At 39.0% G+C, this 27,996-nt stretch overlaps 1 protein-coding gene across 2 annotated transcripts in view; it reads left to right on the top strand.

Annotated features, from left to right (window-relative positions):
* DNAJC27 (DnaJ heat shock protein family (Hsp40) member C27) overlaps positions 1-27,996 on the top strand; it is a 37,988-nt gene that overhangs the window by 5,012 nt on the left and 4,980 nt on the right. Inside the window, exons 2-6 of one of the 2 annotated variants that reach the window (XM_070799027.1) lie at positions 4,053-4,135; positions 7,878-7,947; positions 17,124-17,288; positions 17,899-18,021; positions 25,061-26,456. In XM_070799027.1, coding sequence (XP_070655128.1) covers positions 4,053-4,135; positions 7,878-7,947; positions 17,124-17,288; positions 17,899-18,021; positions 25,061-25,081 — 462 coding nt within the window. In that variant the 3' untranslated portion in view covers positions 25,082-26,456. The other variant, XM_019970610.2, reaches the window with a different exon arrangement.

Genomic DNA, 27,996 nt, shown 5'->3' on the forward strand with positions numbered 1-27,996 from the left:
AATAACAGTTAATAGTCCATTATGTGCATATATATATATATATATATATATATATATCTTCTTTATCCATTCATCTATGGGTGAACACTTAGGTTGCTTCCATATCTTAGCTATTGTAAATAATGCTGCAGTGAACATCAGGGTGCATGTATCTTTTTGAATTGGCGTTTTTGTTTGCTTCAGGTAAGTACCCAGAAGTGAAATTGCTGGATCATATGGTTGTCCTATTTTTATTTTTTTTGCCCAGCCTTCATACAATGTGTTCCATTGTGACTGCACCAGTTTACAATCCCACCAGTGTTGCACAAGGATCCCTTTTCTCCACATCCTAACACTTGTTATTGTCTTTTTGATACCAGTATAAGGTGGTATCTTACCAGTTAAGATAACTGGTAAGATATACTGGTTACCATTCTTACCAGTATAAGGTGGTATCTCATTGTAGTTTTAATTTACATTTCCCTTATGATTAGTGGTGTATTTTTATGTATGGTGTGAGAAAGTAGTTCAGTTGATTGTTTTACATATAGCTGTCTAGTTTTCCCAACACCATTTATTAAAAGTGGTGTGTTTTCCCATTGTATATTATTGCTTCTTCGTCATTGACTGACCATCTAACTGTAGATTTGTGTCTGGGCTGTCTATTCTGCTCCATTGATCTATGTGTCTGTTTTTGTGTCAATATCCTACTGTTCTGATTACTGCCATTTTGTACTATAGTTTGAAATCAGAGGGTATACCTCCTGCTTTGTTCTTTTTCAAGATGTTTTAACTATGCTTTTCTGTTGTTTTCTTTTTTTTTTTATGGTTTCTGGGTTTTCTGTCTTGGTTGAAAAGGTTTTCAGATGTTCTACATATATTGTGCATTTTCTTCTGAAATTTTTATTGTTTTATTCTGAAATACTTAAATCACAAATTCACCTGTAATTTTTTTTGCATATAGGTAAGTTAAGGGCCTAACTTAATTTTTTTTCCCTGATGGATAGTCAGTGTACCAGTAACATTATACTAAATAAATTATTTTTCGCATTGACTTTAAATATCACTTTTGTCACTTTTAAAATTTTCATGTATAATGGGATCTATTTCTGAGCTCTCTATTCTTTTCTACTAATCTACTTGTCTATTCTTATGCCAATATAAGACCCTCTCAATTGGTTTTAAACTATATTTTAATACCTGTCAATGCAAATTCTCACCTCTTTCTACTGCCCTGTATTTTATATTTCAATTAGTTCTTCTCAGATAGCTGTTCTTTCATATGAATTTTAGGATAATTCTATCACCTGCCTCCTGAGAAATCTGTATGCAGGTCAAGAAGCAACAGAACTGGACATGGAACAACAGACTGGTTCCAAATTGGGAATGGAGTACGTCAAGGCTGTATATTGTCACACTGTTTATTTAACTTATAGGCAGAGTATATCATGCAAAATGTCAGGCTGGATGAAGCACAAGCTGGAATCAAGATTGCAGGGAGAAATATCAATAACCTCAGATATGCAGATGACACCACCCTAATGGCAGAAAGTGAAGAGAAACAAAAGAGCCTCTTGATGAAAGTGAAAGAGGAGAGTGAAAGAGCTGGTTTAAAACTCAACATTCAAAAACTAAGATCATGGTCCCATCACTTCATGCTAAATAGATGGGAAAACAATGGAAACAGTGACAGACTTTCTTTTCTTGGGCTTCAAAATCACTGCAGATGGTGACTGCAGCTGTGAAATTAAAAGACACTTGCTCTTGGGAAGAAAAGCTATGACCAGCCTAGACAGCATATTAAAAAGCAGAGACATTACTTTGCTGACAAAGGTCTGTCTAGTCAAAGCTATGGTTTTTCCAGTAGTCATGTATGGGTGTGAGAGTTGGACCATAAAGAAAGCTGAGCACCAAAGAATTGATGCTTTTGAACTGTGGTGTTAAAGGCTCTTGAGAGTCCCTTGGACTGCAAGGAGATCAAACCAGTCAATCCTGAAGGAAATCAGTCCTGAATATCCATTGGGAGGACTGATGATGAAGCTGAAGCTCTAATCCTTTAGCCACCTGATGCAAAGAACTGACTCATTGGAAAAGACCCTGATGCTGGGAAAGATTGAAGGCGGGAGAAGGGGACAACAGAGGATGAGTTGGTTAGATGGCATCACCGAAGTGATGGACATGAGTTTAAGCAAGCTGTGGGAGCTGGTGATGGACAGTGAGGCCTGGCGTGCTGCAGTCCATGGTATCACAAAGAGTTGGACACAACTGAGCAACTGAACTGAAATTAGGGAGGAAAAAAAGATTCAAACCTTAAGATTTTAATTGAAACTGCTTTTAAAAAGAAAAGTGCCTAAGAATCTACTTAAGAGGAATAGAGAATGCAAAAAACTCTCTCTATATTTATGTTATTTAACTTAGCTTGTAAGATCCTAAGGCCCAGAAACCCTGTTTCTTTATAGGGAGTGGTTATTCATACTATTAATTAAATGTGTATCTCTTTAAATACTTAGGACTAGTGTTTAAATTGTCTACTGGAGTTAAAGGACTTGCAGGTCCCTTAATCTTATGAATAATTTAGAGAAAGGCTGTATTTATTTTTCTAGGATAGTGTGAGAGAAAACATTTGAAAAGTGCTTTCAAGCTATAAAGTGTTTTTTAAAGTGTAGCTTCTTAGCAGTAGTTATTCTAAAAAAGTTTTTCCTTCAGTTCCCAGTGAGCTTATTAAGTACTTTTTAAAGCAGCTGTCCTATTTAATTTAGATTGAGGTTCATCAGGAAAGTGAGCAGAATAAGCTTCATCACCCGTGCATCAAGTAAATTATGTTTCATGAGTGCTAAGGATTGCTGTTAATGTACAAATCATTTTAAATTGCTTTTTCATTGGTACTGAGCTAATCCCTCAGATGTGAAGATACAAGATAAAAGTAAAATACCGGTGCTTGCCTTCAAGTAGTTTACTGTCTAGCTGAAGAGATAAAATTATGTGCAGGCAAAAGATAACAAGGCAGTGAATGATAAAAACATTGTATATATATTTATATATACATCTATATATGTATGTAGTTTATGTTGGAGAAGTTTAGATGTAGGCAAGATCTCTTATAACCAGAGTGCTTAGGGATAAGTAAGATTTGGAAAGAAGGGAGAAAGCTCATTCCAAATTGGAAGGAAAGTAATGACAAGAGTCAGGAAGTCAGGCCTGGAGTTTGGCAGAAATGGAGGATTTATATTAAAAGAGTTCAGACAGAAGACAGATTAGGGTCAGATTATGGAGGGTCTTGAATAATGGACAGAGGAGTTCGGATGTTGAACTCTTGGCAGTGAGAAGCTGCTGAAGATTTTTAGTTAGAGAAGTGAAATAATGTTAGCGGTATGCAGTGTTGGTTGAAATTGGGAGGGAAAGGAGGCATAAAGACCAATAAAGAATTTCCTATAGTTGTTCAGGAGTAGATAATGAAGACCTAAACTAAAGTCGTATCAATGGGAATTAGAACGAAGAGAAAGATTGAAGAAACAGTGAAAAGAAGATTTAGAAAGACTCAGAGTCAGATATGACTTTAATAATTTAATCCTCTGTAATTGGGAAAATGGTATTATTAACGGAAACAGATGTCAGCAGGATGAGCAGTTTGCTGTTTTTATGTATAAGATTAGTTCATATTTGGACACGTGGAATTTGTAGAATGGTTGGACATCTAAGTAGAAATTAGTCTAGTAGATATTTGGAGATGTGGATCTGGTCTGGGGAGGGAGGTCGAGATAGGTATTTTGGTGTTATTATTAAAAGTATGTTGGTGTTATTCTTGAGTAGAAGAGGTCTTCAAAAGAAGAGAGAATAAGGATTGAGCACTAAATTGAAAACATACCCATATTTGGTATTAAGGAAAGAATTTTGAAATAATTTTTCTTTAAAAACTTCACCTTTAGTACTTGTTTCAGTTATTTTATAATTTCGGCTTTTGAAAAAGATTTGTCTCATAGGGGTAGATGAAGAAACCATAATGAAGAAATGTGCTTATTTTTTATGGGTTCCCAGAGTGTCTTTACTCAAAGCTTTTATTTTTACCTTTTTAGAGCTGTATTATAAAGCGATACTGTGAGAAGAGATTTGTGTCTAAATACCTTGCAACAATTGGAATTGACTATGGAGTCACAAAGTGAGTACATATATTGTTTCCTTGGGCTTGCAAATCTCATAGAAATTCAGAACCCCTCTAAACTGATCTGTCTTGAAATAGAGATTCTGAAGATAAATTGGTTCAGAGAGGAATGAGACCTTTACAGACAGCAGTGATCATGTCATTCGTTCATCATGGAGCACGTTCTGTTCACCAGGCCTTCTAAGTGGGATGTAGGGATTGGTGATGGGCAAGTCAGCACAAAGCCTGACTGGCAGACGTGGCTTTTCAGGAAACATGTGTCTATGTAAGCAGGTCCTGTTAGCAGGTGCGTTTTTAGAGAATTTTGAAATATTCACTCCAAGAATTTTAAATATTATGTGAAAATTTTTCTATCAGAGAGCTTCCTTTTAGTGATATTTTTATAGCCTTTTGAAATCTAGCAAAAATGATCTGGGAAGAGTGAAATTAAGTATCAGTGGGAATTTATTTGGAGGTGGATTGAAGACGGGTTGAGCTTGGGGAGACAGTCACATTTGGAGGAAAGCACACCATGGAAGAGTAGAATGGAGGTAGATAGCTCGTCTCCAGAGAGGGAAGTTCAAGTGGTCAGTATTCTGACCCCAGCCCGCCCCTCCCTTCTCTGTCATTACATTCTTTGACACACTTTACTCTCCACGCACACTGAATTCGTGCAGTCATACTTTTCTCTCTCAGTGCCATCCTTCATTCTGTCCGCCTGAAATGTGCTCTCCCCTCGTCTCTCCATCTGTCAATCTTCTCAAGCTGTGAAATATACATGTTCCCATGAAACATTCTGAACATCCCCTTTACCGATCAGGACTCATTTTAATTGAAAATGACAGTTGTATTAAAATTCTCTGCTATTCATAGGTGTTAGCATAAATTATCTTGTCTTATTATTTGTATGTGTTTAATGTCTCCTGCTAGATTATGAGCTCCGTGTCGAGAGACTATTAGAATAAATAATCTCCAAGTGCCTGGTACCATGCTAGTACACAGTCCATACTCAATCAATAATTATTGTTAGGTAAGATAGATGCACCTGAAGAGGAAGTTTGCAACATTAGAATATGAGGGCGGCATTCAAGAAGGTAGACTAAAGTGGTGAGGGGTATCTATACTTCAGGGCACAGGATTTCACTGATAAGGTAGTATATCCTGTTTAAGGCAGTTTTGTTTTGAGTCCATATTAGTAGCTAATTTATTTATCTAAGAAGTGAGAGTTATCATGTTATGCCATAGAGCTGTGGTTTATTCAATAGACTATAGTCATCTCAATATCTGAGGAATATTGGTTCCAAGACCCCTTGTGGATATCAAAACCTGCCGATGTTCAAATCCCTTATATATGATAGTGTAGTACTTACTATACACATTCTCTCAATACTTCAAATTTTCTCTATATAACTATAATACATAATAGAATGTAAATACAATGTTAATGCTATGTAAATAGTTGCCACTTTGCAGCAAATTCAAATTTTGCTTTTTGAAATTTTAAGGTTTTGTGTTTTTTTTCCCCTGAATATTTTTGGTCCAAGTTCAGTTGAATCTATGGATACAGAACTTGCAGATACAGAGTGTTGCAGATATGGAGTGTTGATTATGTTCTGTTTCTGGTTGAAATTTTTTTTTTTTTTGTCCTTTGGTGAGGAAGAGGATATGGTTGACAGAAACCTAACTCAAGTCAAAAAAAAAAAGGAGAGAATAAAAAGGCTATTGATCAATTCACATAATCCAATCATGAGGATATAGCTGGGTCTCAGAGATCCCTGGAACTAGGGAGGGATTTTACAACATGTTTCTCTCTACCGTTTGGCTCCCTCTCCACAGCTGCCAGTATCTCTCAGGCTTTCCAAAACTAATCTCAAATTTTAAAATCCCAGGGAAGGTTTTGATTGTCCAGGTGGTGACAGGCGCCTTTCCCCAGTTCTGTTAGCTGTGGCCAGCAGAGTGGCATCAAAAAAGAAGATGCAAGAACCCATTTAAACCACAGTTGGCAGGAGGAGGGGAGGTACTCTTTGAGCAGTCAAAACAATTGAAGCCCACTCCATCCTTCAAATCACAGTATGCTTAAGAACTATTTGCAGAGTCTGTAAAAATGAAGATTCCCAAGCTTCATCCAGTAAGATTCTGATTTACTGGGGCTGAGGTGGGGCACAGGACTCTACAATATAAACACTCTCCCCCTCTTTCCATAATTATGATTCAAGTGGTCTTCAGGACACAGTTTAGGAAAGCACTGGCTTGAGGTAATGAATTACCATTTTTCTTAAGGTAATATCCTCTGTCAGACTTCTGAAGTAAACTGCCCTGTTTGAGTTCCAATTTGTAAACAATTTATGTTACTTCCTGATTTTATAAACTTCAGTTCCATCCCTTCTCAGCTGCTATGTGACAGAACTTTCTAATAGGAGTTGTTATATAAGATCTTCTCCAGATGCTCTCAAACTCTTAAATATTTTGTTTTGTTTTGCTGTTCTCACATCCTTTTATGAGACAGATCCTGAATTCACAGTTGTTAAAATGAAAGGAAATGTGCATCTTAGGACTGATGAAATATGGCAGAGAATTCAGGACTGAAGAAATCACGATGAGATGAGTAGTGGTTAGTCTGATTTAAATATACAAGTGATATAAAACAACTGCAGGAATTATGGTTTCAGAATAGAAAGTGCATGTTATAAACTTGGACAGGGAATTATAATCATGAACAAAGCAGGAGGTAATAGAGAAACAATGAGAGCAGGTGCTATTTCCTTGTAGTCCACAGAGGGAGTCCTACCAATGCTGTCTGAAGCATGTTACTTAAAAAACAGAACTCTAATCTGTTGATTTATTGTTAATAATCTCTATTCTTAACCTTAGAGGAATTTTTTAGGAAATGCTATTTCTGTAATGAAGAACATTTATATTTAAAACTCAGTAATTCCCCCCAGTTTACTTCAGTTTCTTTTTCTTTCTTTTGTTAAATTCAGTGAAAAGTAAAATTTTCTTTTATTTTAAATGAATATAATCCCAATTTTATAAAAATATTGATGTTTATCATTCTTATCTATATATAAAAAAGAAGTCTACAGTGATGCTCATCTGTGTTAATGAAGGTTTTTTTTCTGGGTGGTAGGCTTTGGGGTTACTTTTAAGCTTTCATCTTTGTACTTTTCTTTAGTGTTTGAGTTATTTATAATGTTTCATTGATTCATTTTCCAGTAGTGATTTTTCTCTAGAAAATAAAAGGACTAGGAGCAAGAATGCTCTGATGTTAGCAGTAGTTAATTCTAATGTGAATGGTTGTTATTTCCCTTTTCTTTTCTCTACTTCCAAATTTCTGAAAAAGATTGACTGTTATCCTTGCTCAAATGAAGATCATAAGAAAATTGAACAAACATCATTAAAACAGTAATACAACTTTGTACTATTTATTTGTACCATTTATTGTACTGCATGGTAACAAGCACAACCAGTAGTAATTAAGATGTCATACTAAGTGAAGTCAAGCATTTTGGTTTTCTTCATCTTGCTCCTACTGTCCAAATAAATTTGTTTTAGCAGCACAGTAATAGCTACCGTTTGTTTTGTACGGGGAATAGACTGAACTGTCGTGGTAAGGTGAAGCTAAATGGGAGTGCTTGTTCTAAAAAAGCCTCTTAAATTTCATTCACATAACCTTTTGAAATTCATAAGCAACATAAATGATATTAACATGAGTACAGAAGCCATGACCCTCTTTGGGATTGTTTTCATTTGAACATTTCAGGGTACAAGTCAGAGACAGAGAAATCAAAGTTAACATCTTTGATATGGCTGGAGATCCCTTCTTCTACGAGGTAAGAAAGCCTTTTTGAGAAAAATCTATACCCAGTATTGTCAATGGGTTGAAGGAATGCTCCTGAATTATCAAAACAACAAATATTCAAGTCATGTGTAAAAATAGGTAAATTTAGCCAGTGTATGTGCCTTAACTTAATGGACATCTGTTGGTCTTTTGTACTGTCTCCTTAAATAGTGGTAGGAAATTTTGTTGCTAATCTTTCGAACACTTAGATAAGACATTTTAACCTTCAAAAGACTGTTGCTTTTCACTTTGTGCCTTAGCCTAGAACGTGAAAAGATAATTACATTCATCCTGAGGCTTAGGAATTCAGAAGTGAACCAACCCTTTGAGGCAGGGTTCTAGGGGGGTTTTCCAGGGCACTCCTCAGTCGTGTGTTCTCTCCCCCCAGAAGAAGTTAAAGCAGCTTCACTTTGTTTCCTTTCATCTCCCTATCAGTCCTCAGTAGTCTCAAAGTGAATCTCATGGCCGTTCTCCTTTGGTTTTCCTTCCGTCTGTTTTTCTTTTTCCATAAGGAGTCTCTTTACTCTTTCTAGTTTGGCCGTTTCATTTCTGCTTTTGTCTTTATTATTTCCTTCCTTCTGCTTGCTATGGATTTATTCTATTCTTCTTACAGAGAAGAGAGCTTAGGTTATTGATTTGAGATGTTCACCTTTTCTAATGTATGAATTTAGTAGTATAAATTCTCCTCTCAGCACTGCATAGCTGTATCCCACAAATTTTGGTATGTTGTATTTTCATTTTCATTTATACACTTCTTTTCAAAATTTCCTTTGAGATTTTCTGTTTGACCTATGGATTATTTAGAAGTATGTTGTTTAGTTTCCAAGTGTTTAGAAATTTTCCTGTTATCTTTCTGTTACTGATTTCTAGTTTGATTTCAGAGAACATACTGTGATCAGAGAACATACTGTATGATTTCAATTCTTTAAAATTTATTGAGGTTTTTTTCCTGGCTCAGGATGTGGCCTGTCTTGGTAAATGTTATGTGGGCACTTAAAAAGAATGTGTATTCTGCTATTGATGGATAAAATGTTTTTTAAATATTCATTAGATCCTTTTGGTCAGTTGTGTTGATGAATTCTTTTATATCCTTGCTTTTTTTCTGTTTAGTTGTTCTGTTAGTTGCTAAAAGAGGGGTTTTGAAGTTTCCAACTGTAACTGTGGATTTGTCTATTTCTCTTTTCAGTTTTTGCTTCACGTATTTGCAGCTGTCTTGTTTGGTGCATATACATTTAGGATTGCTTTGTATTCATTATATAATGTTGTTATTGTATACTGTCCGCCTGTGTCTCTGATAATTTTCTTCCTAATGTCTATTTTATCTGATGTTAATATAGGCATTTCTTCTTTCTTTTGATTAATATTTGCACGATACATCTTTTTCTATCTTTGCACTTTCAGCCTGCCTTTATCTTTATATTTGAAGTGACTTTCTTAGAGGACAATACATAGTTCAGTCATTTTTCTTTTTTAAGTATGATGCCAATTTTTGTCCTTAGCCCACTTATTTTTCTGTAACTATTGATATGTTAGGGCTTAAGTCTGCTATTTTACTTTTTGTTTTCTATTTTTTATTTCTATTTTCTTTTTCCTGTCTTCCCGTGGGTTACTTGAATGCTTTCTGAATTCCATTTTGATTTGTCTATAGTGTTTTTGAGTAAATCTTTCTGCATAGCTTTATTGGTGGACACTCTACTTACTACACTACATGTTATCACAGTCTACTGTTATTAGTTTAACAACTTTAGTGGGCTGTAGAAACTATTCCTCCTTTTATGTCCCTTTATCCTCTCCCGTTTATAATCATCTTCAATATTTTGTCTACATACAAGAGAACCACAGTAGTGTTTAATTTTTGGTTAACTGTCAAACATAATTTAGAGAATGAGAGACAAGGAAAGCATATTGTGTTTACTCATAGTTTTACTTGACCTACTCTTTCATCTTTCGTTGTGTTCCTATTTCAGGAAGGGGGGGCCCTTCCAGGGCCCAAAAGGGGGCTCTTGTCTAACACTCGGAAAAGAATTGACTGAGGAGACACATGTGCTGACAAAGCAAGAGACTTTACTGGGAAGGGGTGCCTGGGTGGAGAGCAGTGGGGTAAGGGAACTCAGGAGGACTGCTCTGCCGCATGGCTTGCAGTCTTGGTTTTTATGGTGCTAGGATGAGTTTCCAGGTTTTTTTCAGTCAGTCATTCTGATTCAGGGTCCTTCCTGGTGGTGCATGCGTTGTTCAGCCAGAATGGATGCCAGCGAGAAGGATTCTGGGAGGTGGTAGGACACGTGTTGTCTCCTTTTGACCTTTCCCAAATTCTTCCAGTAGGTGGTGGCTTGTTAGTTGCATGTTCCTTAACTAGGACCTCCTGTTGTGAAATAACTCACACAGATGGTTATTATGGTACCTGGCCAGTGTGGGTGCTTTCGGTTAGTGTGCCTCCCCTAACATTCCAAGGCTGCATCTTTCATCCTTTCTATTTAGAGGACTCCTTTAGCCATTCTTTTAGTGTAAGTCTGGTGGCAACAGATTCTCTTAGTTTTCCTTGATTGAGAATGTTTTGGTTTCCCTTTGGTCTTGAAGACTTTTCTTTTTTATTGCAGGTATGGGATTCTGGGTTGATATTGTTACCAGACCAAACTTGGGTCCGCTTGCCCTTGCACAGTAAATTCAATTCTACTGACAATGGGTTATGGTGAAGGAAAGTACAGTGTTTATTGCAGAGTGCCAAGCAAGTAGTTGGGAACTGCTAAAACATAGAACAAACCCCAAAATTCCTAAAGGGTTTTTCATCAAAGCATTTTTAAAGGTGAGGAAGGGAGGGTCGCAGGGTATGACATCAGCTGTTGCACAATTCTCTGATTGTTTGATGGTGAAGTAACAGGGCAGGGGTTGGCATTCTCTATCCTTAGGCACCAGTAGGTCTGGGGGTGCTTCTTGCTCTTGGTCATTAAGTAGTTCATTTCTTCCACTGGTGGCGGTTTTAGCATCTGTGAAACAGCTCAGGAAGTGTGCATCAGATACTATTATCTAGGTACTTAAAAGAGGAGCTATAGCAGAGGATATGGGGGAGGAGTCTGTCCTGAAAACGCTCCATGGGGTCCTGCTCAGTTAACAATTTTTCTTCTTTCTTTTGTTTCAGCATTTGAAAAATAGTGTGCTTCTTTCCTCTGGCCTCATGGTTTCTGATGAGAAATCTGCTGTCATTTGAAATGTCTTTTCCCCCCCCTTTGCTTTTTTAACATCGTCACTACTTTTTTAATATAAGATCAGGTCCATTTCATCTTAAGCTTAGAAATTTCTACTGTAAAATTGTTTCAACTCTGCATTAAGAAAGCAGCAGTGTTTTAAGCATTGTATTTCGTGGGAAAAATAGTACATATGACAGAAAACTTCCTACTTTGCTGTTTTCTCTAATTTCTCTTGAACTGTGTAAAGGTTCTTTCATGTTATGTGAGAATCATTTCTCCTCATATGATTATTTTCCTTTTCTTTACTTATATTTCCTTATCATTTGTTGTTTTCATGCCAGCTTTTATACTCCCTGAGCCTCTTAGCCCCAATAATTTCAACGCTTTCAGGGAAGAATGGGGTTTCTGACCGAAAGATTTATTGGGAAGGTTAATTACCTTCCCAATTAACCAATACCTATTGGTTAATTACCAATAGGTTCAGAGAGGTGTCATTTTCTTTTTTTCTTTCCTATTGCTCTCATGATTTTTTTCCTCTGTCTTTAGTTATTAGAGGTTTAATTATGATGTCTATTGGCATGGATTTCTTTGAGTTTTTCCTGTTTGGGGTTTTCTCAGCTTCTTATATGTGTAGGCTTACATCTCTTGACAAATTTGGGAAGTTTTCAGCCATTATTTCTTTAGTTCTTTTTCAGCCTTACCATATTTATCCTCTCCTTCCTGGACTCTGATCTTGTTATAGTGTCACAGGTTCCTAAGGCTCTGCTCTTTTCCTTTTTTGTTTCTTTTTTCTTTTCTTTCTTTTTTTTAAAGTTTATTTCCTCTTTGTTGTTCAGATTAGGTAATTTTTATTATCTTGCCTTCTGTTTCACTGATTCTTTCCACCATCTCCTCCGTTCTGCTGTTGAACACAACTCCTGAGCTTTTTATTTTAGTCATTCTATTTTTTCAGTAATTAATTTTTCTAAAATTTCCACTGTGCCTTTGCTTGAGTAGGTGTGGGTAGATAGTGTTTTCCTGAGGTGTCAGTTTGGAGGAGAGTGGTTATCATGTAAAGTTCTTTGTCTTTCCTGGTCTTTCACTAAAGAGAGCAGCCTTTTGTTAGGCTTTAATTGGTCTGTACTCATTGGTATTTCCAAGTTGTACTTCTCCAGCTCTAAATTTTGGATACATGAGGAAAAGAAAACCTGGGAAACTCACCGCTGTGTCATTCCTCAGGTCCCAAGGTCCCTTGCTTGTCTGCCTTCTTCTCTCCACTTTCCAGAGTCTTCTTATGTATGTTATATGTATTTATATATAGTATCCAGGAATTTTACTTGTGCTTAGTGGAAATAATAGGGAAAAGTACATCTACTTCATCTGCCCAGAGGAAACGTAACTTAATGGCTATTTAATCTTCCATCTTGTGACACCCAGATATTTAGGTAAAATGAATGAATTCCTTTTGATTGTGAAGCCTTATAATGGTTATTTCAATTTCACAAGTATAGAACATTGTCAGTGAAAAAGGCATGGAGGCTCTCAGTGGCCAGAAGTTTGACATAGATTCTGACTACCAGAAATGCTAACATTAATCTTAGGTTACACCAAAGTTATGTAAGTGGAGGGTTAGGAGATGCCTGAGAATCAGTGTGGTCCAGATTTCTGTCATCGTAGGATATCTTTCCGTAGCATTCCTGATTGATGGCCATTATTCATTTACCAGATAGCAGCATGCCAGTTTTGATGCTGCAGACTGGGAATACACAACCCCTATTTTCACAACACATAAACATGTCAGAGAAGACACATGTTAAACAAAGGACAGAATGCTTGGGAGCACTTAATACCCACACCTAGCTTATCTGGAAAGTCAGGAAATCCTGTTGAAGGAAGCAGCATTTAAACTGAGTGTTGATGGAGAAGTAAGAGTTATGTAGGTTGGTGGGAATCCAGGGACAGTATAATTCACGGGACAGTTTTGAGTGGTGCAGACTGTAAGAGTTTGAAGAGTGCTTTTCTTTAATGATGGGGTCTCACCCCTTCACAAGTTAATCCTTTAGAGTTAAAAACTCCATATTAACGACTTCTCTGTTGTGAAGGCTGCCTTCCTTTGACTTTTGCCACTGATTCTGGTCTTGTTTTTGAAGCAACATAGACTGAGTCTGTGCTTCTGCAAGAGACCTCCTAATATTTGTTAATTTGCTTCTTTCAAGGTGAAACATTTTTTATTCTCGCTAATGCCTTCTGTTGGATAACCTCTAGTGAGCCGACAGGGAGCTGAGAACTGAGCACAGCCTTCCAGATATTGTCTGACTAGTGAAGAAGACTGAGTCTTCTGTTACTTTCTGTCATTAGACACTAGCATCTTACTAACGCAGCTCACAATTTCAATAGCTTTTTTTCAGCAGCTCACAGAAATAGAAGTATAATTAACAGAAGTGCCTTAAAATCATCACTTCTGAAGTACCTTTTCTCCAAAATAGCCTTGATCTCTCCTTTTTTGTCAAATTTTTGCTGTCTATAGCTCAAACCCTCCTTTTTGACAAAGCCAAAACCATCATCTTTCTAAGCCCTCAACTGACCAGCATACCCTGTTGCTCAGCACATGCCTAGTGAAGCACCCACGTTCATCCTCGGGGTCCCAGGCTTCCTCAGATCCTTAGCACCTGTTCTGTGTTGGAGCTTCCACTGTCAGCAGTCCAACCCACCAGGTTAACCCAAAGGGCCTACTGAGAAAAGATGGTCCCTCAGCGTGTCAGGTAAAGTGATCTCAGAGGGAAGTGTCGGAGGGGGGACTCCCGCCCAAGAGAAAGGTGGCCTGTGTCTTGCCATGAGTCTTGCTTCCCCTCGCACACACAACTGAATCCTGGGGTTTATTGGAATGAGTTAGTGGGTCTATAATAACTTTTTGAGGCCTGAGTGATATTAAACTAACAGCTTTTTCTAACCTACAAGCTTGAAAAGTGTGCCATCTCTGCTTTAAAGTTCAATGGTCCCAGTTCTCTTAGCATCCTATTTAATTAAACTGTGGATTAAGTCTGCCAGGACTAACAGTAGACTGCTCTTTGGGGAGATAAGAATAATAGGATTCTAAGGCACCACTGAGGCATCCACTTGGGCCTAAGGATACTCAGGTTTGAGGTAATAAAGTCACTCACTCAAGGTAACATAGGTAGATAGTTGCTGAACCCAGAATTGAACTTGAGTCCTTTGAAAGAGAAATCCATTGAGCTTTTTAAATTCTCTTTTTATACACAAATCTCACTTTGGACAGCATGATCTGCACCTTGCAATTTTCTTTTCCTCTTTGGCCTCTACTTCTGTTCTTTACTATAGCACATTCAGCCATTTGATTAAACAAATATGTGTCAAACATTTATACCTGCTAGGCCCAGGGACTGACACAAAGGTGATATGTGCCTTCACACCACTTATAGTCTAGTGGGGAAGACAGCTAGCTATGCCACCAACTATGAAACTAGACAGGAAGTGACATGAGTGCTCTTAGAAGTACAAAATGCTGTGGTATTCCAGGGGATATAGAGATTGCATTCTGTTTTGCAGGTGGAGGGGACCAGATGGTGAGGAAGGGAGAAGAAAAAGCTACATGAAAGATACAGTATTATAGCTTGACCTTGGAAAGTGGAAGATGAAGAGGTGTCCATTTCCAGGTGGAATTAGGAGGGCATAGGAGAAGGCAATGGCAACCCACTCCAGTACTCTTGCCTGGAAAATCCCATGGATGGAGGAGCCTGGTAGGCTGCAGTCCGTGGCGTTGCTAAGATTGGGATACGACTGAGCGTCTTCACTTTCACTTTTCACTTTCATCCATTGGAGAAGGAAATGGCAACCCACTCCAGTGTTCTTGCCTGGAGAATCCCAGGGATGGGGGAGCCTTGTGGGCTGCCATCTATGGGGTCGCACAGAGTCGGACACGACTGAAGCGACTTAGCAGCAGCAGCAGCAGCAGGGCAGGTTTGGAGAATGAGATTATCCAGTTTGAAGTACAGGAGATGGGTTGGGGGACAAGGCTGAAAAGTGGGTGGAGGACTGTTCAGAAACTGTTAATGTCAATTATAAGGGTTTGAACTTTGGAGAGTGTGCACTAGAGAAACAGGAAAGAATTTTTGAGCCAGGGCTTTAAAAAAGATACATATGCACAGTGTATAGTGTTGCTAGGGAGATTGCTTAGAAGACTTGAACAGTCATGCAATCAAGAGATAATATTGGCAACGAAAATGGAAAGGAAGTGATAGTGCAGGAAGCATGGTGGAGGCGGCTTCTGCAGAATTGTCTGAGCAGAGGGACAGGAGAGCAGCAGAGGCTAACACCAGGCTGTCAACCCAAGTGACTCAGAGAAGGGTGTGCTGCTTTCATCACTAGATGTTCAAGAGAAGGAAAAGTGGAGGAAGGAATGAGGTGGAGGGTTTCCTGTTATACGGATTGAATCTGAGGTTCCAACAGGGCATTGAGCTGGGAGTCTAGAGCTACTTGGAAATGCAGAAAGCACAGATGAAAGGACTCGTCTTGGAGGTTCTCACAGTTGAAACTGTGCAAGTGGTTGACTTTGCTGAGTTGGGAAGAAGGATAACAAAGAAAGGACGAGGGCCCAGGACAGGGTTTGGGGAACTGTGGCAGCAGACTGGAGTGGGAGCAATGGAGGGAAGAGGAGTCGGTGGAAGAAGGATGAGTTAAGGAACCTGGAGAATGTGATGTGGGAGTCAGGCAACAGGAGTCCGGACAGAAGGGAAAGCCCCCCTGTAGCTGCTGCTCGAGGGCTGAGGACCCTGAGTACTGAGGGGAAAGGACGCCTTCCTGGTCTTCATCATGTTAAATTCACTCTGATTATGTTGGGTTGGATTTTAGGGGATAGCTTCCTGTGTTTCTGTAAGTTAAGAGGCACTTACATTCTTGGCACAGGTGTCTCTCTATGCTCAGAAACCCGTAGATACTTCATGCCAGATGTGTGAGAGAGGTCTTTGTTCTTACCACATATCCAGCATAGGTCTCAGTACTTACCAGATTTTTCTGAAAAGAACACATAATACATGGCCTCTGTCAAGATTCTTACTGGGATTTTGGCCTGAAATCCGTAGTCTGTCAGTGTGACTCTTCATCCACCTAACCTGTCAGGTTAGTGCCTCTCCCACTTCACACCCTGCACTTCCTGCTCCCTCTTCCCAGAAAATACGCCCCAGAGGCGAGTTGCCATGGCTGATAAGAACCTCAGAGAATGAATGCAAGGAAGGAAGGGAGAAGGTGCTGATACACGTTGTTTCCCAGGCACCATTTAGGGGCTCTGCCTTCTTGATCTCATTTACTCCTCATAATAACCCTATGAAGTAAGTAGTATTATCCCCATTTTACAGATGAGGAAACTGAGACGCAGAGAGGTTAAGGGACTTGCCCAAGATCACACAACTAGTAAGTAAGTGTGAACCCGGATCTGATTCCAGGGCCTGTGCTGTTTTCCACTGCATATTACACAGACACTCAGAGTTCAGAGTTCCAGAGTTGCTGGTGAGACCCAGGAGTCCTAGGGAGGTTCTGGCCAGCCTCCTGGGAAAAGCCAGCTTTTGGATGTGATATGTAAATGGCTATACCTTGTTGCTGAGACTGGTGTCATTTTTGCCTTAAGTTCTTTTTAATTGTTCACTCACCTTCCTAGTTCTTCCTAAGAAGAACTTCATTCAATTTGTGTTCTTCTTAAGGCCTACTGATAACAATTAAAGATTGATTGCCTCTGGGGAGTAGAACTGGAGGTAAGGAGGGACAGGGTAGAAGGCTGTTAGATCCATTACAAGTTCTTCTATTCGAATAGACCTTTTAAAGAAAATCATGTTATTCTGATTTTATTAAAAGCCCTCCAAAGACCAGTAGTACAATTAGTAAACACTGTGAATACACACAAGAACACACTTTGCTAAGTTAATGACTGCGAGATGTACTTTTATAAAATCACAATATCTACATGTTGTGCATCTGTTTTTTTTATGTGAAGGTTCGTAATGAGTTTTACAAGGACACACAGGGTGTGATACTGGTCTATGACGTTGGGCAGAAAGATTCCTTCGATGCCCTTGATACATGGCTGGCAGAAATGAAGCAAGATCTTGGACCTCATGGAAACATGGAAAATATTGTATTTGCAGTGTGTGCCAATAAGGTAACTGTTTTGGAGATGAAATGCTCAACTTTCTAGGTTCATTATGGGAAGAGTGCAGCTCTGAGTTTTGGGGAATAAATAAGAAGAAAAAAATTATGTAATCTGTAATGTTAAGAATCGGCAGCTTTTCAAAACATATGTTCCTAAAACAAAAACAATTGAAAAACAAAACCTGGCATGTTATCCATTTTTTTCTGGTGCCATGTTTGGGAATGGATATTGGTGAGGGAGCAGGAGAGGTGGAGCCTAGTAATCAGACTCTGACCTGATTGGAGGAGGGGGCAGAAGTCAGGAAAATGGCCTGTGGAAAAGTGGAAAAGCAGACCGTGTGTGGCAAACGTGATGAAGCCAACTTCCACAGAGGTGAGCAGCAGCAGCTTTCTCAGGAGAAAGTGCTGGTAGCAGGCACTTGTGGTTTTGCCACAGAAAATCAGTCTATATTCAGTGCTAGTAATTTTTTGGTCCTGGTAATTTTATATACTGGTGCTGGGGTTCAGCTTAAGAATAGTTTTTGCCTCAGCAGAGGGTTGACAGAGACCTCATTGGGCCTATTCTAGAGGGACAAGGTTGGAATATTCTCTTCTCCGCTGCCTCCAACTCTCAATTTCAGATCGACTGTACTAAGCACCGCTGTGTTGATGAAAGTGAAGGACGTCTTTGGGCTGAAAGCAAAAGGTTCCTATACTTTGAAACTTCGGCTCAAACTGGAGAAGGAATCAATGAGATGTTCCAGGTAACCTGGCATTTTATTGTTTTAGAGTTTTTGTGTCTGACCATACCAAATTTTAGCTTAATGATGAGGAGCAGAAAGTAATAGAAGTTTCTTATTAGAATAAGCTGTTTCTTTTCAGAAGCAGGTAAGAAAGAGGGAATGGGAGAGAGAGGGTGAGAATGAGTGTGTGTGTGTGAGAGAGACGAGAGAGAAAGAGGGAGATTTGCCTCCTGTCTCTTTTAGATCAGAATTATCTACTTATCAGAATTACTGGGGAAATTCTTCAAAATACAAATTGCTGGGCTCCAGGTCCACTGGAAACTTAATGTTTTGTTGGAGCTGAGGAATCTTGATTTTAAAAAACCTCTCTAGGTGATTGCTCTGATCATCAAGTTTAATAACACTTATTATATACTTAAATGGGAGAAAGATTTTCTTTAAAACCATGTTTGGTTATATTTATATGCATAATCAAATGAAAGTATTACTTTGGCAAAATTGCCTTGCCATAGCTAATATAATCTTATTTTGTAGCCCTGTGGGTGCAGTTAGAGACCAGGAGACTATCATTGCAGGATCAGCGAGTCATATGTAAAAGTTCTGTCTCACCAATCAAGTAGGCAGTAGAAGGATGCAACCTGAATAGATGGGCACTTTTTAGAACTTGGGCTTCCCTTGTGACGCAGCTGGTGAAGAACCTGCCTATAATGTGGAGACCTGGGTTCAATCCCTGGGTTGGGAAGATCCCCTGGAGAAGGGAAAGGCTACCCACTCCAGTATTCTGTTCTAGAGAATTCCATGGACTGTATAGTCCATGGGGTCGCAAAGAGTCAGACACGACTGAGTGACTTTCACTCACTTTTAGAACTTAATAATCTTGAATCATTTTAAGGGGAGCCTAAACAACAAATTAGAGTCAACTCTTAATTCTAGTTTCATTTGGAAGTAAGTGGTGGCATGAATAATGCATTTTTCCTTATGAATATATCTGATATTTTAGGAATTTTTAGCATTTCAAATAATGTAGCTATACTATAAAGAGTTGTTCTTAATTACCGAGTGGGATTTCATTTAATCATTTGTACTGAATCTCCTTCTCACAAGATGTCATCCCTCCTACTAGAAGACAGGTTTCATCTTTGGCTGACAGACTGAATTTGGCATCAGTAGCTTCTATTTCAAGACCAAACATGGTTGATGCTGTTTTGCCACTTTTCTAGTCCTTTGAGTACATAGACCTATGTGAGTATGTACCAATATGTGTACAGTAATGATACTTAACCATTTGAATAGTACTTTACAATTCTGGAGAAGTTTACCTGTTCATCTCATTTGAGACTCTTAATAGTGTGTGGCAGGTATCATTCTCATTTCAGATATGAGACATCCAAGAATAGTAGTGATTTGTCCAAGAGGTATAAGTAACTGTCTCAATGTCTTTCAGCACTTAACTCTTAAATGTCTTTCAGCACTTTAAAGATATTTGAGTTTTCCTGTAGTCCTTGAGACTATTTTTTTTCCATTTTTCCTCTGTCTTTTAGATTGCATAATCTCTATTGATCTGATTTCAATCTGTTAAATCTACCAAGTGAAGTTTTCAATTCACGGCTTTCCAGTTCTAGAATTTGCATTTGATTCTTTTGTATAGTTCCCAGTTTTCTGCTGAGATTCTCTCTTTACTCATTTTGAACATATTTTTCTTTATCTCTTTGAAATTTATAATAGCTGCTTTACAGTTTTTGTTCAATATCTGAACCATCTTGGGTTCAATTTCTATGGACTACTTTTTTTCCTGACTATGGATCACATTATTGTTTCTTTGTATGAGTAGTGACTTTTTATTTAACACCAGACATTGTAGATAATACACTGTAGAGACTCAGTTTGTTTATTTTCCTCAGAGGAATTTGATTTTTGATTCAGCAGGCAGTTCAGTTATTGACAAATTACACTGAATTTGTGTAGGCTTCACTCTTTTGCTTTAATAGTAAGGCTCAGAAGGAAGCCCAAAGTGTGTTCAAAATTCTTCTAATCTAATTTAGCAGGACTCAGCCTCCAAATTCTGTCCCTGTTGCAGATCTTGTCGATTCTTGGTTTTAGGTTTTGTTAGGCTGAGTCTAACTCCTAAGGCATATCCTTTTTGTGGCATCTCAGCTGGATGCCAGGGGTATTATTAATGAGGTGTTAAGGAGGTCTCTTAACTCTGATGAATCTGTCTCACTATTGAGTCTTTCCCCCTCTCATGAGTCTGTCTCCAGGGAGTCTCTCTCACTAGAGCCAAACTCTAGTATCCCCAGGATGGCTCTTCTCCTCACACCCCTAGTCAGTTCTGTTCTCAATCTCTCAACAGTTATCTGGTAAGCCTCAGGTGATTTCATTGTGTGCATATAGAGCCTAGCCGTCAGCTGCAAACTAGTAGGGAACCCCCACATGGACTTCTTGGGGCCCAGCTCCCTCCTATCCAAGGGCCTGCTCTGCAGATTCCAGCCACTTCAGCATCCTCAAGCTCTGACCTCTGCCTCCTTAGCTCAGTGGGACTTTGTTTCTTCTTAGACTCCAGCACTCTGTGACATGGTAGGAAATGGACTCAGAAGACAAAGGAGCAGTCTTACACTTGTTGTCCACTACCTGAAAAGAGTTGCCGTATATATTTACTTTTATAGTTGTTTGGCAGGATGTTCCCATGATTCCAACATGGCTGGCACTCAGACAAGGAGTTTGAAGAGACTTTTGACTTCAATTCCAGTATTCTGTATATCACACCACAGCTGGCCTTCATTACATTACTTGTTATGAATAAATCCCTCAGAAAGTTGTGAGGGTTTATATTTTAGGTTAACTTATAGACTAGTAGAAAACTTTACTGATACATAAGCACAGGCAAACATCTGGAAACTATGTTCCCTATTAGTCTGCTTTTATTTTTTAGATAAATCTTGGGCAGAATTGGGCTTCCCTGTAGGCAGATGGTAAAGCGTCTGCCTACAATGCAGGAGACCCAGGTTTGATCCCTGGGTCGGGAAGATCCCCTGGAGAAGGAAATGGCAACCCACTCCAGTATTCTTGCCTGGAGAATCTCATGAATGGAGGAGCCTGGTGGGCTACAGTCCATGGGGTTGCAAAGAGTTGGACACGACTGAGCAACTTCACTTTACTTCACTTCAGGGTAGAATTAGTGAATAATTAGTCTTTTTTTTTTTTTTTTTTTTGAAGGCTAATAAAGAGTATAATAAAGCAATTCTATAAGTACTTAGAAGTAGTACTTTCCTGCTGGTTCAGTTAAATAAATACTTTCTTTGTTTCCTATTACTTAATAGACACTTTGTGTCAGGAAGGACCTTGGTTTTATCTTAACACTGTTAGCACAGAGTAATATTAAGATAGACTAAAACTAAGTCAGCACTTCTCTTGTCTTGGTATCTAGCAGCTTTTCCTTTGACACCCCTTTTCACATGTCAGGGTTTCTTGTTTAGGTTGCCAAGTCAATTAGCTGATACTGGAGATAAGAAAGAGGAGTCAAAGAGAAAAAATTTTAGATGATAATAGGAACTATAGAAATAGCTGAAGAAAAAAGGAGAAACGACTTCCCTGGAGGTCCAGTGGTTGAGACTTCACCTTCCAGTGGAAGGGTCACAGGTTTGATCCCTGGTCAGGAAAATAAGGTCCCACATTCCTCGGGGTGCAGCCAAAAATTCAAGAAAAGGGGAAGGGAGATTTTAAAAAATGGAGGGATGAGGAGTAAGTCAATTTAAAAGTCAGTTCAGTCACTCAGTCATGTCTGACTCTTTGTAACCCCATGGAGTGCAGCACACCAGGTTTCCCTGTCCATCACCAATTCCCAGAGCCTACTCAAACTCATGTCCATTGAGTTGGTGATGCCATCCAGCCACCTCATTCTCTGTCATCCCCTTCTCTTCTCGCCTTCAATCTTTCCCAGCATCAGGGTCTTTTCAAATGAGTCAGTTCTTTGCATCAGGTGGCCAAAGTATTGGAGCTTCAGCTTCAGCATCAGTCCTTCCAATGAATATTCAGGACTGATGTTTCCTTTGGGATAGACTGGTTGGATCTCCTTGCTGTCCAAGGGACTATCAAGAGTCTTCTCCAACACCACATTCAAAAACATGAATTCTTCAGCTCTCAGCTTTCTTTATAGTACAACTCTCACATCCATACATGAGCACTGGAAAACCCATAGCTTTGACTAGACGTACCTTTGTTGGTAAAGTAATGTCTCTGCTTTTTAATATGCTGTCTAGGTTGGTCATAACTTTTCTTCCAAGGAGCAAGCATCTTTTGATTCCATAGCTGCAGTTAGCATCTGCTGTGATTTTGGAGCCCCCCAAAAGAAAGTCTGTCACAGTTTCCATTGTTTCCCCATCTATTTGCCATGAAGTGTTAGGACCAGATGCCATGATCTTAGTTTTCTGAATACTGAGTTTTAAGCCAACTTTTTCACTCTCCTCTTTCACTTTCAACAAGAGGCTCTTTAGTTCTTCTTCACTTTCTGCCATAAAGGAGGTGTCATCTCCATATTTGAGGTTATTGATATTTCTCCTGGCAGTCTTGATTCCAGCTTGTGCTTCATCCAGCCTGGCATTTCTCATGATGTACTCTGAATATAAGTTAAATAAACAGGGTGACAATATACAACCTTGATGTACTCCTTTCCCAATAAGGAACTAATCGTTGTTCCATGCCCAGTTCTAATTGTTGCTTCCTGATCTGCATATAGATTGCTCAGAAGGCAGGTCAGGTGATCTGGTAGTCCCATCTCTTTAAGAATTTTCCGCAGAAGGCTTTGGGATAGTCAATAAAGCAGAAGTAGATGTTTTTCTGGAACTCTCTTGCTTTTTCCATGATCCAGCGGATGTTGGCAATTTGATCTCTGGTTCTTCTGCCTTTTCTAAATCCAGCTTGAACATCTACAAGTTCACGGTTCACATACTGTTGAAGCCTGGCTTGGAGAATTTTGAGCATTACTTTACTAGTGTGTGAGATGAGTGCAGTTGTGCAGTAGTTTGAACATTCTTTGGCATTGCCTTTCTTTGGGATTGGAAAGAAAACTGACCTTTTCCAGGCCTGTGGCCACTGCCGAGTTTTCCAAATGTGCTGGCATATTGAGTGCAACACTTTCTTTTAGGATTTAAAATAGCTCAACTGGAATTCCATCACCTCTACTAGCTTTGTTTGTAGTGATGCTTCCAAAGGCCCATCTGACTTTGCATTCCAGGATATCTGGCTCTAGGTGGATGATCACACCATCATGGTTATCTGGGTCATGAAGATCTTTTTTGTATAATTCTTCTGTGTATTCTTGCCACCTTTTCTTAATATCTTCTGCTCCTGTTAGGTCCATACCATTTCTGTCCTTTATTGTGCCCATCTTTGCATGAAATGTTCCCTCGGTATCTCTAATTTTCTTGACGATATTGCTAGTCTTTTCCATTCTATTGTTTTCCTCTATTTCTTTGCACTGATCACTGAGGCAGGCTTTCTTATCTCTCCTCGCTATTCTTTGGAACTCTCCATTCAAATGGATATATCTTTCCTTTTCTCCTTTGCCTTTTGCATCTTTTCTTTTCTCAGTTATTTATAAGGCCTCCTGGGACAACCATTTTGCCTTTTTCCATTTATTTTTCTTGGGGATGGTCTTGATCACTGCCTCCTGTACAGTGTCACAAACCTCTATCCATAGTTCTCCAGGCACTCTGTCTATCCAATCTAATCCCTTGAATCTATTTCTCACTTCTACTGTATCATCGTAAGGGATTTGATTTAGGTCATACCTGAATGGTCTAGTGGTTTTCCCTACTTTCTTCAATTTAGTTCTAAATTTGACAATAATGAGTTCATGATCTAAGCCACAGTCAGCTCCCGGTCTTGTTTTTGCTGACTCTATAGAGCATGAAAGTGAAAGTGAAGTCGCTCAGTCGCTCAGTGTCCAACTCTTTGCGACCCCATGGACTGTAGCCTATCAGGCTCCTCCGTCCATGGGATTTTCCAGGCAAGAGTGCTGGAGTGGATTGCCATTTCCTTCTCCAGGGGACCTTCCCAACCCAGGAATTGAACCCGGGTCTCCCACATTGCAGGCAGACGCTTTACCGTCTGAGCCACCAGGGAAGCCCCCTCTATAGAGCACAGGTTGGATTAAAGATTCACTGAGCATGGCCCCACCCATCAGAACAAGACTCAGTTTCCCCCTCAGTCAGTCTCTCCCATCAGGAAGCTTCATAAGTCTCATATCCTATCTGGGCAGACAGAATGAAAACCACAATCACAGAAAACTAACCAATCTGGTCACATGGACCACAGTCTTGTCTAACTCAATGAAATTATGAGCCATACCGTGTAGGGCCACCCAAGATGGACGGGTCATGGTGGAGAGTTCTGACAGAATGTGGTCCACTGGAGAAGGGAATGGCAAACCACTTCAGTATTCTTGCCTTGACAACCCCATGAACCATATGAAAGGGCAAAAAGATAGGACAATGAAAGATGAATTCCTCAGGTTAGTAGGTGCCCGGTATGCTACTGGAGATCAGTGGAGAAATAACTCCAGAAAGAATGAAGAGACGGAGCCAAAGCAAAAACAACACCCAGTTGTGGATGTGACTGGTGATGGAAGTAAAGTCCAATGCTGTAAAGAACAGTATTGCAAAGGAACTTGCAATGTTAGGTCATAAATCAAGGCAAATTGGAACTGGTCAGACAGGAGATGGCAAGAGTGAATGTTGACATTTTAGGAATCAGCGAACTAAAATGGACTGGAATGGGTGAATTTAACTCATATTGCCATTATATCTACTACTGTGGGCAAGAATCCCTTAGAAGAAAGGGAGTAGCCATCATAGTCCACAGGAATCTGAAATGCAGTACTTAAATGCAGTCTCAAAAATGACAGAATGATGTGTTCATTTCCAAGGCAAACCATTCAATATCACAGTAATCCAAGTCTATGCCCTGACCAGTTATGCTAAAGAAGCTGAAGTTGAATGGTTCTATGAAGACCTACAAGACCTTTTAGAACTAACACCCAAAACAGATGTCCTTTTCGTTATAGGGGACTGGAATGCAAAAGTAGGAAGTCAAGAGATACCTGGAGTAACAGGCAAATTTGGCCTTGGATTACAAAACGAAGCAGGTCAAAGGCTAACAGAGTTTTGCCAAGAGGACACACTGGTTATAGCAAACACTCTCTTCCAACAACACAAGAGAAGACTCTACACATGGACATCACCAGATGGTTGATACTGAAATCATATTGATTATATTCTTTGCAGCCAAAGATGGAGAAGCTTTATACAGTCAGCAATTTAAAAGTAGCCGTAATGTATTAAATTAGTATTTTTAGTGAAGTTATTCAGTGACAACAATGGTGCACAAGGCGTGAAATATGAGCAGGATCACAAAATAATTTTCACTTTGAAAAAGATAAAATAGGAAAAAATAATAACAGTTTACAGAATAAGAAAAGACCTATAAGCATATGAAAAGATACGCAACCTCCCTTATAATTAAAGAAATGGAAATAAAAACTGTGAGATAACATCAGATTGGCAAAAATGAAGATGTATGATAATGCCCAATCCTGAAAAGAGTATGGGGAAGTAGGCATTTCCATTCACTGTGATGGGAGTATAAACTGGTATAGCCTTTTTGTATGACAGTTGTCAAAATCAGAAAGTAAAATGCACATACACTTTTATTCAGCAGTTTTGCTTTCAGAAATTTATTCTGAAACAGTATCCCCACAAGTGTGCAGAGATATGTGCCCGTAAAAAAATATTCCCTAAAGCACTGTGTGACACAGTGTGTGACACAAAACTGGAAACAATTGACCTGTCCAAGAATAGGGAGTTGATTGACTAAATTATGAGTGCAGTCAGTCACACAGTGGAGTACTGAACAGTCATTAGAAGGGAGGAAGAAAGCATCTATATGCAGCTAGAGAAAGATTCTAAGATTTATTATTATGTGAAAAAAGTTACAAGGTGCTCAGCAGTGTGTTTAATCTGCTCTCTCTTATGTAAATACTTTGGGCTTGGATACGTGTATTGGTACTGAGAGAAAATTATTCTGGAAGGATACTGAAAAAATGTATTAACAATGGTTTACCCCAAGGAGAGGAACTCGAGGGGCAAGGAGACAGTTTTCATTTTACACTTTTTCTACTATTTGAATTTTTCTAATAATATTTGTATACTAGTTTTTAATTTCAAGTATGACTATCTGAGAGTAGGATCATAAGCCATTTAAATTCTTATACTTTTTGTGTGCTTAAAATATATATAATATACATATATGTTCTACGTATATGATTAGTACAAAAGAGAAAATGTATGTTTGCTTTATTGTGAATTTTAAGTTATTGGATTATAGTAAAGTTCTTTAAGTTGATGCCTAGAAAGAATTCCTATTTTCCCCTAATCATTTCTCCTCTGGGATGTGTTTTGTTTTTGCAGACCTTTTATCTATCCATAGTTGATTTATGTGAAAACGGCGGAAAACGTCCTAACACAAATAGCAGTGCTAGTTTCACCAAAGAACAAGCGGACACCATTCGCAGAATTCGAAGTAGTAAGGACAGTTGGGACATGCTGGGAGTCAAGCCTGGGGCCTCAAGGTAAGCGGTGCTCTCAGGTACTAGTGCTGCCTTCTGTTATGAAGATTCAGTCATCAGAGTACAGTGTGACATCTTCTTGTAATGGGCTAGACATATGAAGATGTGTGGAAACAGACTACTTAACACTACTCCTTCACCGAATTCAGTGAGTACCAAAGAAGGGAAATAGAGGGCACAGTTGCCTGGTGTGGGAACTGTCGTGTGTCTGTTGTGTGAGTACCTTTTGAAATGGTATGCTCTGCTTTTGTTGACCAAGAGTCTAGAAACAAATGTCACCTCAATATATACACATATAATCACAAAAGAGAATTCTTAAAGCATAGAATTTTTGAAAAAGAAAGAATGTTAGCAATCAACTTGTTGAAACACTTCATTTCATAAGTGGGAAAACTGGACTCAGGGAAACTAAACGCAGTCAGGGACTCCAGGAGTTAGAGGTAGGATTGACCCCGAACCCAGTGTGTCTTCCGGTCTCTGACTCTGTGTCTCTCAAAAATCATTGTGGTTCCTCATCTGTGTGTATTTGTATTAAATTATTTTATTTTAGCCAAAATAATTATTTTGGAGAAAAAGAAATACAATCACTACTCTTCATGAAAGAAATAAATCATTACCTAGTATGACTATGTAACTTTTCCCCCAGTCTTATTGAAATATAATTGACATACAACACTGTATAAGGTTAAGGTGAATAACATGATTTAACTTACATACGTTGTGAAACAATTACTGAAATGAGTTTAGTGAACATTCATCATCTCATAGAGATAAATAAAAAAAATGTTTTTTCCTTGTGATTAGAACTTTTGGAATCTACTCTCCTAAGAACTCTCAATTGTTATCTCACTTTTAACTCTATAATAATACTTTTACTATGCATATTATTGGAGTTCTCAGATCTTTTTATTTTGCACCATAGCTTTCCTCCCTATGCTTCTCCCTTTCTACTTTTTCACCTTGATTCCCAGAAAAGAAAAAAGTACATCTCAAAACTTTGCCTTATCAGCATCAACAACATTAAGTATCTCTTCTACATTTTGGTCTCCTAGCATGTCTTCCGGAGAAGGCAATGGCACCCCACTCCAGTACTCTTGCCTGGAAAGTCCAATGGATGGAGGAGCCTGGTAGGCTGCAGTCCATGGGATCGTTAGGAGTCGGACATGACTGAGCGACTTCACTTTCACTTTTCACTTTCATGCATTGGAGAAAGAAATGGCAACCCACTCCAGTGTTCTTGCCTGGAGAATCCCAGAGATGGGGGAGCCTGGTGGGCTGCCGTCTCTGGGGTTGCACGGAGTCGGACACGACTGAAGCGACTTAGCAGCAGCAGCAGCAGCATGTCTTCAGGTTAAGAAGAGAAGAGGGGATGGGAA

This window comes from Bos indicus, chromosome 11 (assembly GCF_029378745.1).
Source record: "Bos indicus isolate NIAB-ARS_2022 breed Sahiwal x Tharparkar chromosome 11, NIAB-ARS_B.indTharparkar_mat_pri_1.0, whole genome shotgun sequence".
Classification (NCBI taxonomy): domain Eukaryota; kingdom Metazoa; phylum Chordata; class Mammalia; order Artiodactyla; family Bovidae; genus Bos; species Bos indicus.